We start from the raw sequence: 18,686 nt of genomic DNA, 5'->3' as shown, positions 1-18,686 counted from the left end.
TGTCCAAAGCTTCATAGATAAAGCTACATGACAGAAAAGAGCATGGATTTTTTTTCCTCTGAAAAAAAATAAAAAATAAAATAAAGACTCATAGGGCAGAAGAACCAGTTCAGTGACCCTTTAAAATAATCTTCAAGCAGGTATTTGCAAGAACAAGGCAGAGTTACTGTGCCCCATTTGATTATTATGTGTAACATTTTTTGAGAGAAGCAGTGAGGTGAGGGGAGATCATCACAGAATACTTTTTGGGAAGAAAATGTTGCATATGATGTCATAGGGCTTATACTCTCTAAATATACACCCTGAAGGCTATATACATAGCAAATTCAATGCCGCCACCCCCACCCCCCCATACAGTGGTACCTCGGGTTACATATGCTTCAGGTTACAGACGCTTCAGGTTACAGACTCCGCAAACCCAGAAATAGTACCTCGGGTTAAGAACTTTGCTTCAGGATGAGAACAGAAATCGTGCGATGGCAGTGCGACGGCAGCAGGAGGCCCCATTAGCTAAAGTGGTGCTTCAGGTTAAGAACAGTTTCAGGTTAAGAACGGACCTCCAGAACGAATTAAGTATGTAACCAGAGGTACCACTGTATATGGTTTTGAAGTGGCGGGCAAAAGATACAGATGTTTCCAACGCTTCCCAAGTGTTTCCAAGTTTCTCTTTTAATATACAGGAATGGTGCTTTCAGCCATCACTAGGGCACAGGAAAGCTTTTATCCTTGCCAGATTATGTAACATTTTCCAAGCATGTGCAGCTTCTTATGACAATGGTCTCTCTCTCTCTCTCTGTTATACACACACACACACACACACACACACACACACACCTACCTGCCCATATACAGAAAGATGTAAAGTGATTTAGTATAGCCTTTACCTTGCCTTTCTAGTTTTCTATGCAGAGATTATATTTTTGAAGTAGGAGCACTCGGGTCCCTCCCCCCTGTGCAGGCTTAAGACGTTTTCACTTTGAATAAAGGGCTGACATTTTCAGCTACACTCATTCCTATTCACCTCAAACACTAATAAAATACAGTAAGCCCGCAACTTCTGTGAACTGCCCTGATATCTTATGATGAAGGGAGATATATACGGTAAATCCAATAAAAGTAAAAATAATAAAAACTTAGGTGCATTTAACTTGAACGTATTCAGCTTTACAGGTTTGGCAAAAAAGGGGGGGCAGAAAGGAGCTGTGCATCTGGGAAAACAACATCAGCAATCTCATTCACCATTAATGTGCATTGGCTATATGCGACTTTGGCTTTAGGTGCGACCTGTAGGATGTAACCCTTGCATAAGTTGCAGGCTTACTGAATGAAAAAGAAGGTGGAAAAGTGTGGGGCCCAGTCTGCCTCACAAGAGTGGCACAAACACTCCAGCAGACAGCAAGCCAAGCCCATTCAACCACTTAAACCAGCCTCCGACAGGAAAGAGAATTTGAAGTTTGCAGAACGCAGGCTCTATTTACTAATATGGACACAGGCTTTCTATTTTCTCCTTAAGCTGCCACAGGACTTTCCCTTTCAAACCTTTAATCATAAGACGGGGGGGGGAGCTATCAGAGGAAATTTACAAATTCTTCTCATGCTTGTTCTGTCATTTAAAAGTCTTCACAATTAGCTGAACATATATCCTCTTGATAAACATGTAACGGTTACGTTTGCCATCTTCTCTTACTCAAAGAAGATGACTAATTTTTGCAGCCAGTACAAAGTGGGGGCTGTCTGACAAAAATCTCTGTATGGCTCAGAAGGCTTGAGCAAACTCATTAGATAAGTATGTTCAGATTTATTAATTTAGGCTATGTTCCCATATATAGTCATCAAGGCCGGCAACAGATACTGTCTGCAGAGTATGCTGAATTACTGCCAGTTGTTAGTTTGGACTGGAAAGTATGAGAAGAAAAAATCTGCGACAAGTTGCCAAATAATTCCTCTGTGCTTCTCCTTACGAAAATACTGAAGGAGAAGCTTTTCTTGGCAGCAACCTCTCTCAAGTTTTTTAGATGGCAAAATGACAGTAGTAAAATTTTGATCCAACACAAAAAGTTGTTTCAGATTGTCACACAATGTTTTGTGTTGGGGGGGGGGGGGAGAGAGAAAGAGAGACAGCATCATAAAACTAATCCCCCATAAATTCTACATTTTTAAACAATGTTGTCTAATTTATTGCAAACTATAAAACTAGGGGTCCACAAAATACTGGCTGGGCTTACTAGGCTGGCCTCTATTTCTTCTTTTTTACAAACTCCCACCAACACACAAATACAGAGTTATTTGGCATGTGCAGAAGGCTTGGGGGAGGGCAGCAATTTCTCTCATTCATGCGGGGTGAGGAGAATGAAAGAAACATCTGGAAGCAAGCAGACAGCACTACTCCATCTAGTATACTATTAATAATAATAATAATAATTATTATTATTATTATTATTATTATTATTATTATTATTATTTATTACTTATACCTCGCCCATCTGGCTGAGTTTCCCCAGCCACACTGGTGGCTCCCAATAGAATTTAAAAACACAATAAAACATTAAAAACTTCCCTAAACAGGGCTGCCTTCAGATGTCTTCTAAAAGTCAGATAATTGTTTATTTCCTTGACATCTGATGGAAGGGCGTTCCACAGGGTGGGCGTCACTACCAAGAAGGCTACAAACTGGTTCCCTGTAATTTCACTTCTCGCAGTGAGGAAACTGCCAGACGGCCTCGGCTGAACGATGGGGGTGGAGATGCTCCTTCAGGTATACTGGGTCGAGGCCGTTTAGGGCTTGAAAGGTCAGCACCAACACTATGATTTGTGCTCAAAAAAAGTACTGGGCGCCAATGTAAGTCTTTCAGGACCGGTGTTAAGTGGTCTCAGGGGCCACTCCCAGTCACCAGTCTAGCTGCCACATTCTGGATTAGTTTCTGGGTCACTTTCAAAGGTTGCCTCACGTAGAGCACATTGCAGTAGTCCAAGCGGGAGATAACCAGAGCAATAACTATCTAGCGTTTCTTCCCAGCCCAACCTGTAGATGCTGGGGACTGAACCAGGGACCTTCTGCATGCAAAGCAGGCTCCCTGCCACTGAGCTATGGACCAGCTCCTTAAGAGTAGAAATGTCTCTACTTCAGATTGTGCGAAGCTCCGAAAGCTTGGCTCCATCAGGCACCTTCCACCCCTGAACGACGTAAGCTGTTAATTATAAGAACGAACTGTTTAAGAATTGTTGCCAGAGTTTGATTTCCCTCCATCTTTCCTCCATGGCCCTTTCCCCATGTGCGTTAGGATTAGGAAGAGAAAGAGAGGGAGAGGGGACTAAGAGAGGGGACTGTATGTTTTCATTGATTGTATGTAAACCACTCTGGAAGCCTTTCTGCCTTAAGTGTGGGGTACAAATTCAAGCAAGCAAGCAAGCAAGAACCTTTCTAGGTCCCTAATTCCTGAGAGGCTGTACACTGGAGATGGGCAAGGCTGAAGCCAAAAAGAGGGTAGGGTCAGAATCAGCAGTACCCCCTTCTCTCTCCCCCAACCAATATTTTTCTCCACCCCAAAACAGGTTCCTCATTTGTTTCATATGGAGAAAAGAAATGGAATACAGTGGTACCTCTGGTTAAGAACTTAATTCGTTCTGGAGGTCCGTTCTTAACCTGAAACTGTTCTTAACCTGAGGTACCACTTTAGCTAATGGGGCCTCCCACTGCCGCTGCCGCACGATTTCTGTTCTCATCCTGAAGCAAAGTTCTTAACCCGAGGTACTATTTCTGGGTTAGCGGAGTCTGTAACCTGAAGCGTCTGTAACCTGAAGTGTATGTAACCCAAGGTACCACTGCATAAAAGCTCATATGGGTGAGGGGGAGGGGGGAGAAACCTCAACAGAAGTTCCCCTATTCTAAAACAAGACAGCAACTACATCCCAATAATGCAACTATTACTTATTTAGCACATCCAATACTTCCTTATGCAGCAGTTCATCCCTGGGGCAATGCCCTTTAAATTTATTTAACATGTATTACCCCAGCTGAAACAGTAATCCTTTTTCCAAATAAACCTTGTTTCCACTAACCACAGCAGCAAAGCCGGACAGGATAATTTAACATCTTTATTAGCCACCTGCTTCTTGGGCAGACCAGCTAATCCAATTTAAAAAACAGTGAATTTGCTCCAAGTAGTCTTTTTTTATGTTAAAAATAACAACTGCAGGTGGTGGCTAGTTTGCAAAGTTTAACCAATGAGGTTATTTCAGTGTCCTATGAACAGAGCTAAAATAAGCATAGAACTAACCAAAGGAAAATAGAGATGTTGCATATTAAACACTGATAGGAAAATGAAATATTGACTTCCACAAATTAAACCCCCTGAGTTGCAGCTTAAATCCTTGCTCTTTTGCTTCACCGAGGATGACTTCTTACAGCCTCTTTCAATACGATAAATTCTCATGTTTGAATAATTGGGTGTTTTAGGAATAATTGCCTTAGCGTGGCGAAATCAAAATTTACTGCATCCTAAGAATTACAAGTTTTTAAGGTATTTTCAGGATGCAAAAGCTATAGTGGAACATGTGATCCATCTCTCATAAATTTATAGAGCCAGAATTTTTATGGCCAGTTCCTCCCTGCTTTGTTTTGCAAAGAGCTCTGCCGTTTATATCCTTTTCACCCGGAAAAAATATTGAGGATCTGTGCTCGGAGAGTGTGGTCTCTGGAAGGATAACTTGTCTCCTTCAATTTACCTTTTCCTCACCCTGAGGCTGAGCAATTATAAAAGGTGTGAACTCTAATTAGCTGTAGCTGCCAAGATAAAGCAACCTAGAAACTTTTTCTTGTATAAAGTCTGAGGGCAATGAAATATTTCTTATGACGAAGAGCATAAGAACATGAGATTGCTGGATCAGGCCAAGGGCCCATGAAGTCCAGCATTCTGTTCTCACAGTGGCTCACAAGATGCCCGTGGAAACCTGCAAACTGGACATGAGAGCAACAGCATTCTGCCCACCAGCGATTTCCAGCAATGGGTCTTGAAAACATAATGCCTCTAGCACTGGAGGTCAATCATGTGATTAGTCAAGGAGTAAAGAAAAGCATTTTACTAACATTCAGTGACCAGCTATTACCGTATTTTTCCCTCTATAACACGCAGATTTTTTCTCCTATAAAGGAAGGGGAAATGTCTGTGCGTGTTATTGAGCGAATGTGTGGTCCCTGGAGCCAAATGGCAAAAAAAATCAGGCAAAAATCAAATCGCGCGTCTCGGAGAAGGGAAACCTGAAAAGAGGAAGTGGCTGCTTTCCTGCATTCTGCCTCAGGGTCTTACTGCCCACCCTCCTCTGTTTCCTTGCTGTGTTTGCTCAAACGGAACAAAGAGCAGGGAAAGCCCCTCCCCTCCAGGCAAGCAGAGGGGAAAGCAGAGTGTCGTCTCTGTGCTCCGGTGCTGCTGAAAACATGCAGGAGGGAGAGGGAGAGAGAGAGAGAGAGAGAGAGAGAGAGAGAGAGAGAGCTGGCTGGCTTGGGTGGGTAGGTGAGGGAAAACTTTTGCCTTCCTTTCCTCCCTCCCGTTATACCCCTCTCCTGCATTCTTAGCCAGCTGCTTCTCTGCACACCCCTCTCGTGCTCCTTGTCCATTCTGTATTTTTCCTTCCTTCCCCACTTAAAATGTGGTTAAAAAGCATGGATCCACATGGATCCTCAGGATCTTTGCATTGGGTCACCCCAAATTCACCATCAGATCACATAGCATGTCCATGGCTACAGCCTGCCCCCCAAAAATCACACACGCACTGTTGCCTGGGGCTGCAATGGTGCAAAAATGTGGTTAAAAAGCATGGATCCACATGGATCCTCAGGATCTTTGCATTGGGTCACCCCAAATTCACCATCAGATCACATAGCATGTCCATGGCTACAGCCTGCCCCCCCCCAAATCACGCACCCACTGTTGCCTGGGGCTGCAATGGTGCAAAAACGTGGTTACAAAACATGGATCCTCAGGATCTTTGCATTGGGTCACCCCAAATTCACCATCAGAGCACATAGCATGTCCATGGCTACAGCCTGCCCCCCCCCCCAAAATCACACACCCACTGTTGCCTGGGGCTGCAATGGTGCAAAAACGTGGTTACAAAGCATGGATCCACAGGGATTCTCAGGATTTTTGCATTGGGTCACCCCAAATTCACCATCAGATCACATGTCTGTGGCCACAGCATGAAGCACAAAAATGATACATCCACTGTTTCATTCAGAATGTTTTTTCCCTTGTTTTCATCCTCTAAAAACGATGTGCGTGTTATGGTCAGGTGCGTGTTATCGAGCGAAAAATACGGTATTTCACATGTTCCTGGGCTGAATGCTGGCAGTTAATAAAAGTTATGGCCCAACTTTAGCTAAAATTAAAACAGGGGAGGCAGACAGGGAGAAAGAAAGAGAGAGAACTGTAGAAGAAAAGATAAGAAGCCACTCCATAGGTTCTGCTGAGAAACAAGCTCCAGATCAGGCACCCCCAAACTTGGCCCTCCAGATGTTTTGGGACTACAACTCCCATCATCCCTAGCTAACAGGACCAGTGGTCAGGGATGGTGGGAGTTGTATTCCCAAAACACCTGGAGGGCCGAGTTTGGGGATGCCTGCTCCAGATTCTCCACTCCCTTCACCGCTCCTACTCCAGTTTGTGGTCATCAGAACTAGTATGTATCTTTAGGAAGTGCTCCCCAGCCTCCCTTGTTTTCCTCTTCCCTCCTCTTCCTGTTTTCCTTTTGTATCATGCCTTTTAGACTACTGTACAGACACAGACTGTTTTGTTTTTACTGATTCTACGTAAGCTGCTCTGGGAGACCTTTCCCAGCAGAAGAGCAGGATAAAAATGCTTTAGAAACTAACCTACAAGTCAAATCCCACAAACGGTTAAAATCTCTTTCCTTTCTGTATTCCGCTTCCCACACCTGGATATTTTAAGCAAATATTGCATACTCTATATAACTAGGAAGGGTGGGGGACATTCCCTACATCTAGATGACGATAAGCACTAACCTCCAATTTTAGTTGTTTATAGGATACACTGAAATCAGAGTGACAGCAGAGCAAAGCAAGATGCCAAATGAAAAGTATGATCTTCACAGAAGATGACAGAACAAGGTCAAATACTTCTTCATCTGCAGTGGCTGCAGAACTTTACAATACCTTCCTGTGCCCAAACCTATACAAGCTCTCCAGTTTGCATAACTCTGCAGCAGTTACAGAGCTCTCTGGAATCAGCTTCCAATCAAAATTAGACATGCGCCTACAATTCTTGCCTTCAGGCAGCTTCAGCCATTTTGCAGTCTATAACTGTAAAATTTGTGCAATTTGAAGTTTTAAAGTTTTGCATTTCATCTGCTCTGTATGGGTGGTAGCCAATGAAGTGTTTCTAATAATGCAAGGACTTTTGGCTGCAAAACGGAACTTCCTCTCCCTCTCTTCTCCCCATGTACCCCCTAAATCTGTTATGGGTTTTGCTGTGCATGTGGAAATCTTTGTGCTAGCAGAAGCACTTAGATACTGCCCTACATATTTATTTCTATTATACATTCTGTTCTCCATTATCTTTACCGTACATTGTTTGGGAACATTGTTTGGGAACATCTTAAATAACAATCAACAAAATAATATTTAGGATTTTGCAGCTCAGAATGTTTTGGGGAGGGGAAAAAGAAAGAGAATGAAAGAGGCAGGCAAAAGAGGCAGGAAATAAAAGATTAGGATCATATAAGAGGGACTTCATCATGCAGACCATCCCTGCCTATCTGATTTGTGAGCCTTCAAAAACATTATCCTCAAACTCATTTTCATCTTCTCAGCAACCATGAGGTCTGGATATTTCCCTTTTTGAAATAAAAGTGGAGATTCTCATAAATTAGGTACTAGACCTGCACACCAGATCTGAAGAATATAAGCTCTTTAACGTCCAATTGAATTGTGTTACACCAGGTTTTTATTTCCTTTTAGTTAATTATGTAATGAAACTAAAACTGAATTTGAGTAGTTTCCAACCACAGCTTGCTTAACAAATGATTCCAGCTTTCAGGAGCAGTGGATATTGGTATATTAAGAGGATGACAACAGATACACCCACCACCATTAACCTTTGATGCCTAAACATGACTCTATCAACATGGCCTTTCATTTGATTATTGAAATTATACTTTGTACAAGCATGAAAAAGGTGGCCGGAATAGAAAAGTGTACTACAGTTTTTAGTTCTCTTACCATAAACGTAAACTGACCTTCAACTTTACTGAAGGCAGCAACACCTTGTTGATCAAGAATCAGCCAGTGGTGGCTCCCAAGGCCGGTCTAGGTCCTGATTTCTACTCTGGAGGCATCCATACCATACATTTAACACACATGGCTTCCCGCAAAGAATATTGGGAACTACAGTTTACCCATCACAGAGCTACAATTTCCAGGACACTTGACAAACTAGTTTTCAGAATGCTTTGGGGGAAGCCATGTGCTTTAAATATATGGTATGGATGTGACCAAGGTATGGTGGTTATAGTCATGGACTTGTCAGCAACCCATCGTGGGGTGGTGGAGGGAGGCCTAGTCTCTCCTGATCTCCTCAAAGTTATTTTCAGGACTAGATTTACTCAAATAGAACCATAGTTGGCCTAATGCTAGGGTGAGCCATAAATTCCTGTTCGACATCCCTAGATTTAGAAAATTATTCTAAGCACTGGTTTACTGAAGTGAAAAAGCAAAAATCTGTAAGATAGAGAATGAAGAAATCTAGATTTTTAACTTACCGGTTTCCTAAGGAAAAATAAAGACAGTGCTCCAATTAAAGGCATATCTCCAAGTAGAGGTTCCAATATAACTCTCATAGTGCCATGAATCTAAGGGGGGAAGATTCAGAATACTAAACGTGAATTAATAATATAGAGAACTGCATCATTAATGGAGAAGTCTGTTAATATACCTGCATACTTAAGGTCTATGCCGAACAGAACAAAACGATTGTTTAAAAGTTTGCTTCCTTTTTGGGGTTGGGGAAAGGATTGCACAGTTTTACGACATTTGTATCTGTAAATAATTTAGTTTTGTGTCAGGTAGGAAGAAAACACAGCTTACCTGTATACTTTTCACACCAGCTCTGCAGTAGTACCTCTTGATCTCCAAGTCAATTTCACAATTGCCAACAAAACTGAGAAGCACAAGGACACATTGCAATTTTGTATTAAACATTAAAGCCCATTAATAAATGACCACTTTTAGAAATCAATGGCAAGTTTATTTTTAAAATCATTTTTTGAAATAGATTAGGCCTAGGCTGTGACCCGGTGTTGCTTTGCTAGATACAAGCCATCAGATTAACCAGTAGTTTCCTCTTCAGGGCCTCCTCCAGGGCCTCTGCTTAGATTCCAGTTACAAACAGCAGCTTTTGATTTGGCAGGGAAGCATTGCTAAAGGTGGAACTGCTTTATAAACCTTGATGCAAACGTGCAATCATTTCTGCAGGAGTTAATGGCCTCCTTGAATCACAGCCCTTGTACAATATTCTGTAATGCGTTTTTCTACATATTAGAAACCATGGGTTGTATCCAACTAGTATCTGCTCAAAAGAGGCCAAATGAAATTAATGGACATGACTAACTTAGGCCCATGAATTTCAGTGGGTCTAGCTCCCAGTATGAATAGCATTTAATACAACCCCACGTGTATGTCAAACACTATGTAACATGCACTCCCAGTGCAGGTCTTCTCATTGATACTGACCGGGGATGCCAGAAATCACATTTAGGCTCATTATTTAAATTGTTTCACCAAACCTTATGAGGTGCTCAGTATATTCTGTGTATATGCAAGAGATACTTTTTATATCCTTTTTTTTTTACTTTTAAATTGATTGGACTCTTTGGTACTGTATTAATTTGCAGTACCAAATATACCTAAGTGAAGTAAACAAGACATATCAGAAAAGGGCTAGCTGGCTGCACCTATACAATTCATGAATGACACTATTGCCCTTCAACCCATATTCCTTGGACTGTGTCTTTGCAATACAGCTTGTATGAAACATGATCTGCTATTTGGACACCAAGTTAAGCAGAACATTTTATCCACCGAGTGCATAATGTCTGTGAACTATGCAAGGCTGCATTAATCTGCAGATCCCAAGTATGACAGACAGACATGTTAGACATTACTAGGAAGTTTATTAACCATTTGTCCCCATGAATACTTTGAAGATGACTAATGTGGTTTCTTTTCACACAATTTAAAGGGGAAGGAGTGAAAGATTTATAGTGTACAAGAGTATAAAGGCAAAGAACTATGGTTAGTGCTGCTTGTCCCTATTAAAACCTAAAAAGTTATTGGCCAGGATCCAAAGATCAACTTTAGTCATGCCTAGTAAGATTTTGCCTTCTTGAAACAACAGACTCCTCCATTCCATATTACAAACTGCTTTTGAAACTCCCCTCGGTTTCAAAAGAGAAGTCCAAAGTCCCCTTATTTGTATGTTTTTTCGTATCTAAGCCAGCCTTCGCCAACTTGACATCCTCCAAATGGTTTGGACTACCACTTCCATCAGCCCCAGTCAGCGCAAGAGATCTAGCCCAAAACACCTGGTGGGCACCATGTTGACGAAGGCTGATCTAAGGACTCAGTGAAACAAAGAGAAAGCATGTTCTACATGTTAAAACATTCAATCAGCCAAAAAAGCTTTTAAGCACCACTTCAAGGCAAAAAAAAAATTAAATTGTTAAATTTTGTTGTATGTGAGCTTTCTAGTTAATGAAAAGAAGTGTAGTATAACCCTCCAACTCATTATTTGTCCTGTCATCTACTTAATAGAAGGGGGGACGGGACAAGAAGGGTTTGTTTCCAAACATCCCCTTCTTCATGTCTGAGGCACATCTTGTACATCGAAGGAACCCTCGTAAGTCACATATTGGCAGTTTATGCATCTCTACTTTCAACAGTTACAATGGGCCCCTCGATTTGCTCCTAATGCAAAATATGGTTTAGTGGAGCTACAAAAACAACCAACCTAGTGTGCTTTGGCCTGGCAAACAGATGGAGGGCTCTGTCCCCTCTTCCTACTGCCTTATCTATGCAAAAAATGGAGGCGGAGGATTCCTTCCTCTGCAAGCCTGCTTGGTTTCTATGCTGGGCACAGAGAAGGGTTAGAACACTCAATTCCTTCTCCACTAGCCTTCTCACTTGCCCACACACAATTCCTTCTCTCCTACAGCTACCAGGGAAGTGCTGAAATACAAAGCTGGCTTAGCACTGTGTGGACAAGCCTCCAGGAGATCAGTCAATATGGGGAGGGAATGAGCATGACGTTCTATGTGGGTTCATGGAGGCTCATCCATGTTATGCTAAACTATGGCCATTGACAGACTTGAACAGGAACAAGAAGAAAGAAAACTCCTCTTCACTGAAGTGACAGATCCACGGATCCAAGAAATCATTAATTCTGCTCTTACTATCAAAAAATGTGCGTAACTTCTTTTTTTATTTCTGTGCACAATAGTACCTTGCTTAACGTTATATATTCATGCTAGCAAAACCCTTAGTGGTTTTCTAAATTTTTTATCATGTAAACAAAAATGTATTTTCCTGCACAAGGAAGCAGTTTGCCAAAACAAATCCCACTAGAAAATGAAACATTGTTTAAAAATACAAAACTTGAGAAATTTAAACTTGTGACGTATACATTTTGACAGTTTTACCTGATTTGAAGATCTAAGATTATCTGCCTTTTATCCACATTTTCAGTGTACACTTTAACACCATTAATCCTAAGAGGCTAAAGAGAAAAATAAGTTTTAAGTAATTATTCTCTTAAAATCATCCCATCAAGTGTGAAATGCTGTCTGACGTGGACACAGATTCAGAAATGCCACCTAACAGAATATGCCCCTCTTATTCTGGATGTGTCACTATGAACAAATTCCGTGTAGGAAAACTGCATGAGTAATAAAAAGCATTAGCATTATATCAAAATGTAAGGTTTCTTTGTCCTATAATGACATATACTGTACCGGAAACACTGAAAGGCAGCACACCTGATCACTTGCGGCGAATAAGAACTGGATCCAAGCAACCTGGCAAGGATGCTTTTGTAAAGTGGAAGAGAATTGGCTCTACTTTCACCATCAATGTATAAGATGCTATTACTGTGTTAAACCTACACATTTCAGCCCGAATAGGCATTTTGCATGAACACCTTCAGTGTTCCACATAAACAGGAAGTTTGATTCCCAACTCAAAGGAGGCAAGGATGAATTTTGTTATTTCTCGTAAATATAATGTTGCTATTCCATACAGTTTCTAGGGAGTTTTGTTTTAGAAACTGGAATAACAGAAAACTGACAGGAAAAAGGAGTGGTCTATAAAATTGCTCCCACCTACTGTACCGTTCCTACTCCAAGTTTGTACTTCAATTCTGTTTAAGAGAGGAAAACAAATGGCATATCCCATTTTGGTCATAACACATCATCCACATTAATCGATGAGCAGAAGCGGTGTTACAAGATCTATCAAGGCTATTTTTGCCCAAATGTTTACAGTGTGGGTTGTGAGATATGGTTAACCAAATAACTAATGTTTGAACTACAATCCGCAGAGCAGATTCATGACCAGGAACAACACACAGCTCAGCTGAGCAATCAACCGATATCTGCTCCGAACAGAAGTGCTTATACGCCTGTGCTGTGAGCAAGTTTTTCCAAAGGATAATGGAAAAATGTTGGTCCAATCTAGGCATCTAGACTGCATTAAAAAAAAAAAAGTTTAAATAATCTTGTAACACAAGTAGTTTACAATCTGAAATGCTTCCACTTCTGTTATCACAGCAACACCACAACACCAATTAAGCCACTGATTGACCACAAACAAGACAGGAAGAGCAAAGTCATCTAAAAAATTGTAATAAAAAAAATCTACAGCCTTTAGCATAAGGCAAAGATGACAGTTAACACCAATGTACTGGAATACGGCCAACAATATGTAAGGATGTTGCTGCCAATTGACAATACTACAAGACTCGTATAAATATTTAGTTTAAAATAGGTATTGTTTCTTCAAACACACAATGAGTTGATACAATCATCTCAGTACAGTAGTGAAATAAGACAATTCCTCAACAAAAATATCATGTAACACATCAAGTGCATTGTAAGCTTTTTTAAAGAGTTTTTAATATTGTGTTGTAATGTTGTGTTTTAATGTTGTAACCTGCCCTGGGAGCTTAAGGTAAAGGACAGGTAATCAATAACAACCAACAACAACAACAACAACAACAACAACACCACTACAATCTTCCCTCCTCCAGAAAAGCAAAATATCGCTTTTGAAATAATAATCACCAGGAAAATATTGCCAAAACACGAACTCTGGTCAAACTGAATAAATGAACTTATAGCTGTTTTTGTACATTACCACCTTGTCCGTAATCACTCTTTGCCCATAATCGCTCTTAAGAAAATAGCCAGCATTCTATTCACACAAGGTTCCAAGTGTCTAGACAGTATGCACAGTCTAGAAGAAACTTACCTGATCCCCTATATCAATTTTTGTGAAACTGAAGGTGCTCAGGTGGCTGTTCGCTCCTCTCACTGCTGGTTCTATTGTTTCACGGAAAAGTTTCTCAATGAACTGGCAAATGAAAGGCCACATGTGTTTTACAGTCTGAGAAAGAAAAAAGGGTACAGTATTTGTAGGTTCTTGCTGTAACACACTATAGCATAAGTAGAAGTAGTTCATTGAAATGTGGTATGTACAATTTCCCATTTTATATCACCTTCAGTTGCCTTAGCAGCCTCATAAAGCCTACAACCAGGAAAATTCATCTGCTGTGTTCCATACAACTAACATGTCTGTGCACTTCTTTCACTTAACTTTTTCATGTTTTAATGTAATATATGACTACCTAAAATGTTTTTGGACATGTACTCCAATCAGAGATGCTCCGTAGAAGTGAGAAAGTAACATACCGTATTTTTCGCTCTATAACACGCACCCGACCATAACATGCACATAGTTTTTAGAGGAGGAAAATCCGTAGGCATGCCACCCGTAGGCATTCCCTCCATAACACGCACAGACATTTCCCCTTACTTTTTAGGAGGAAAAAAGTGAGTGTTATGGTGCAAAAAATACGGTATATAAAGGAATGGGCATCTTGAGGTCTCTGTGGCTATCCATGGAACGTTAAGCCATAGAAGAGTAAATCATACTAGAGTCCATTTTCTGTGCAGTTGCACTAAAAGCTGAAAGACCATGCTTCATATTCTGCAATGGCACAGCATAAGAATTCAAGGCCCCACACTGGGTGCAAGAAGGCAAAGAAAGGAGGGCAGTATAAGGGATGATGCAACAGACAGCTGATATCACATCATCTTCCCTTCTTGTAATCGAGTGATGTTGCAGTGTGAAAGTCTTATTATAAATGTGGGAGAACGGGACAAAAACAAAATGTGGCATTAAACACTCCTCTGCCTAGAGAATGAAGATGATGGGGCAAACGGGCTGCAAAGCACAGCACTGAGAACGTAAGCAGAAGGACCAGGAAAACCTCTCACAACAAACTGCACAGCAAAGGGCTACATATGTACTTCGTACATCTATGAAATTTTGAGTACACACACACAAAATGAAAGAGGAAAGCATGAAGGAAGGAAAATATGGAGGGGAGGACTATGATGAAGGGGCAGATTGGACAACACTCTCACTTTCACACACAACCAGTCATGGACGGAAGATTCTACCTGTGCTGCAGTCACTGGATTACGGAAATCAGACAAGTTGCCTCATATTGTCCTCCAACTCAGCTTAACAGTAACAATTTGGAGTTTTCCCCTAAGTTAGGGCACTAGGATCAACTAAAGGCTTACATCTGCATTAAAAACATTTCCCCATGATAATAGGATTGACAAATCAGTTATGGAAAATAAGCCTCTCCAATAAATTATCTGTTCATCACCCTGGGACCTTTCCCTCTGCAATACAGACTCAGGAATTTCATTTGAGAAGGGACCCCAAAAGCCATAAGGTTCCCCATCACTTCTCCTGCAAATATGTGAGAACTAATTAGTATGAAGTTATGGCTGCCAACATGAGGAGGAGTTGATAAACTCCTTTCTATTCTCTTCAAGTCCCTTACAAGATACTCTGAGCTTCTGTACCAAGTATAGGTAATAAGAGTTGGTCAAAAGACAAAATGACAACGCGAAGAAGCAATAAAAAGAACTTCTAAGCAAGGAAATAATAACTTACCTTGTTCAGCCATTCTGCTCTCTCTGTGTCTGGAAAGTGCACCTAACCAAAAGAAAAATGGAAACGCACAAGGTCACAATCACTGTGAACTTGAGTCAAGGACTTCAAGGCTGATGAACTGCACCATACAAGTTCATGACCAGGCTTGAAACATTTTCTACAGTTGTTGGCCAAACCCTTCACCTGGTGACCCTGCCACTGAAAGTACAACAGGGTCATGGAGTACCATAAATATGGTATAATCCAGTTTGGCAATTACTGGTATCTTTTTCACATGGAGAAATCATGGGTCTGGTTGCCACAGCTAATTTACTCTGTTAAGTAATAATGTCCAATTCCTATTACTGGCTCATACCAGGAGACTAGGGATAGTTTGTCTATTCTGCTCTCTCCCAAAAATTGATATTCTTCCGTTACCCCTGCAAGTAGGTTGTTCTGAAAGCTAGCTATCCCTGCGCCTCCCCAACCCCCACCTTCTTATTACCCATCCAAAGATAAATCCTGACTGGTGACCTTTAAACTATTATCTTCAAATGTTAGAACAGCATTGTGTATCTGATGCTGCCAATGTATGCTGTTCTACCAAAGGTTCATCTAGGTTTGTGCATTTGCCCCACCCACAAAATCATCACACTGTCTGCAGTTTAGCACTAATTGTAAATCACTGCACTGTCCAAATCGGCCAGTTACACCATAATCTGAAGCGGTTTCTGGTCATGGTTTGGAGGGCAAGCCTGGAAAAGTGTGCAGTTCAGATGTAAACACAACCTATGTTTTGCTAAACTACCAGGTGACGTTGTGCTTGAAAGGAGAACAAGTGTGCAGGCGCGCACACAAGTTATATCTTATCCTCAAGGACCATGCTTTGGAAAGTCATCTGAACTGAACTATATTGTACAGGCAGTGACCATTTTGCGTGCATCCAACTGACGGGCAACTGCCAAGGCATGGGTCCTTTTGGACTCAGAAGAGGGAAGAATGGGGGCATAGCAGGGCTGGCTTATGCATACTCCACTGATGCACACAGGGCCTGGGAATGGAACCCCCACACAAAATGATTATCTGCATTTCAAAATGTTTGACAGATATTTGTTATCAAGCCCCATCATAACCACAGTTAAAACCCTGGCAGCTGTATATATGCACCGTCTCTCCCTCCTTTTGAATGTGAATTTTCACCAATCAACCTACAGTGGCCTTGATTACGGTTAAAAAGTACAGTAGAGAAGCCACAGATATAACTATGGCTTGCTAACCAACTTTGATCCATTGTTAAATGATCAAGTGCAGGCATAGGCAAACTCCGGCCCTCCAGATGTTTGGGACTACAACTCCCATCATCCCTGACCACTACTCCTGTTAGCTGGGGATGATGGGAATTATAGTCCCAAACATCTGGAGGGCCGGAGTTTGCCTATGGCTGATCAAGTGCATACATCTGAACTGTTCTATTTCTTAAGACTACTGACAGTCCACAAATAAAAAAGTACGTCAATTTGCTGGCCTTGTTCTCTTCAAGCTTAGTTGGTTTTATTTTTACTGCTAGTGCTGGCTCACTGTGGTTAAAAAAAAAAAAGGATGACTGATAGACACTGTTACTTTAATAAAAGATTTTCTAATCTGCTTGGTCATAGACATTGTTTCTTTAATAAAGGATTTTTAAATTTGCTTGCTCATAGACTTTTATTTCATCTCAAATCTGTAACACCTTCACTAAAAGGGCTATTTGCTCCAAACAGTTGTCATACGTAATGAGCTTAAGTACATGAGAACCATCAATAATGTATACCGGGTGCTTCTTAGTACTAGAACACAATATTTTATTTATATGGAGTTCAAACACATGGGGCAATCAAGTCTAAAACAAACAGACAGCGACAGTATTAAAAGGCTGATGTCTCCACAGAATTTTTTTAGGCTATTCATTTATGCTCCAGAAAATTAAGTGTACCTTTTGTGCTCTGAATGAAAACTAGAATTTAACCCTAACTAAAAGAAACTAGAATCGATCTACCTGGGAAGCAACTGAGAAGGGAATGGAATAACCTGAAATATTTACATAATAGCTGAGATCTTTCCTCAGCGTTCTAGCCATTTTGTCCACAATGGTTAGTAAAGTACTGCCAGAGCTCTTTGCTGTTTTTACATAACCTTTTTTTGTGTAGCTCTTAACTCTGAAGCAAACATAGTAAACTGAAAAAGGCGTTGTTGTTTTGTAAGCACATTTTTTAAACTATTTCAGGTTACAGGAATTCAAGGTAAGTCTCTAAACCACCAATCAGCTACTTTTCTTAAAACCCTCATTTGCAAAACATTTACTGTATTTAGCCCCTTTCGGACACAACTCCTTTTTTTACCCCTTCAGCTTTGTGGCTTTGATTACCTTTTCATTTACAATTTAAAAAAACTCTTCCAGCAACAAGTCATGGACTTACATAGGGGTTAAAGCGCAAGATTACAACAATAAGCGGAAATGTAATGAGACCAGTTTATGAACAAGTGATGCATACATGTTTCAAGACAATTGTAAAGTTATTCCCTCCAACAGAGAGAGCTCAGGAAGTTGAATGCCCATCAGTTCAACCGTGAAATGGCCACACACAAAATTAATGCTCAGGAAGCTGCCTGATATAATAGCTGAGCAATGTATACACTGAACGGCAGGCCCTAGCGTAGGAAGAGAAGAAAGAAAGAAAGGGGGGAACCTGAGTTGGAGAAGGGCACATCTCACCTTTCTGCCCTGACTTCCACCACTTCAGGAGGGGGCTCTCCTCCTCCTCCCCTTTCCTGCTAAGGAGAGAGCCTCCATGAAGGCTGGGGAGGGCTTTCATCAGCCGAGGGGGAAGGCAGAGCAGGAGGCAGCAGCAACTATACACTCCAGAACCTAAAGCCACCCCACCTGGGAGGTCTAAGCAGCAACAAGGGCCTTATAGCATCCTCTTCCAGGCTGACCTGAGCTCTGGACAAGAGCATTCCTCTTCAGCAATTGTGCTGTGGGTACCACTGGTTCCTTAAACAGCCATCTTCCTTTCCTCTTCTGAATACTCTTCTGTGTGCTTCAGTTGCCAGTTCCTCCCCAAACCTCTAATTCTAATGCATCATTATTTTAAGCTATGACAAGTTTTACAGCATGTTCAAACACCATGAGAAATGCAAGCCTCTGTTCTATTTTAGGCATCAAACATACCCTAGATATCACAACACCGTCAACCATCCGCAGGCAGCTAGTTCTCAATTTGTATGTAAACACTGCAAGAGGTTCAACACATTTCCTCCTTCGGTACCCTGTAGCCCTTCTAGGAACCAAAAAGAGAAGCACTTAACAAAACACTAATTGATACAGATGGTGTATTGCAGTCCTTCCGTTCTTGTCTGCCATGTACCCTTTACAGTTATCTGCAATCCATACAGCCTAACTCTGGGCAGTGAAGAC

At 41.2% G+C, this 18,686-nt stretch overlaps 1 protein-coding gene across 4 annotated transcripts in view; it reads right to left on the bottom strand.

The window, feature by feature from the left end:
* Nucleotides 1-18,686, bottom strand: part of ESYT2 (extended synaptotagmin 2) — a 68,552-nt gene that overhangs the window by 37,043 nt on the left and 12,823 nt on the right. For all 4 annotated transcript variants that reach the window (XM_083579427.1, XM_083579428.1, XM_083579429.1 and 1 more), the window contains exons 2-6: nt 15,254-15,295; nt 13,532-13,666; nt 11,707-11,783; nt 9,098-9,170; nt 8,773-8,862 (exon numbers count right to left, since the gene is read on the bottom strand). In XM_083579427.1, coding sequence (XP_083435553.1) covers nt 8,773-8,862; nt 9,098-9,170; nt 11,707-11,783; nt 13,532-13,666; nt 15,254-15,295 — 417 coding nt within the window. The remainder of the gene's footprint in view (nt 1-8,772; nt 8,863-9,097; nt 9,171-11,706; nt 11,784-13,531; nt 13,667-15,253; nt 15,296-18,686) is intronic.

Source organism: Podarcis filfolensis (genome assembly GCF_964270895.1).
Source record: "Podarcis filfolensis genome assembly, chromosome: 12".
Classification (NCBI taxonomy): domain Eukaryota; kingdom Metazoa; phylum Chordata; class Lepidosauria; order Squamata; family Lacertidae; genus Podarcis; species Podarcis filfolensis.
This window is presented reverse-complemented; position numbering and strand designations above follow the sequence as displayed.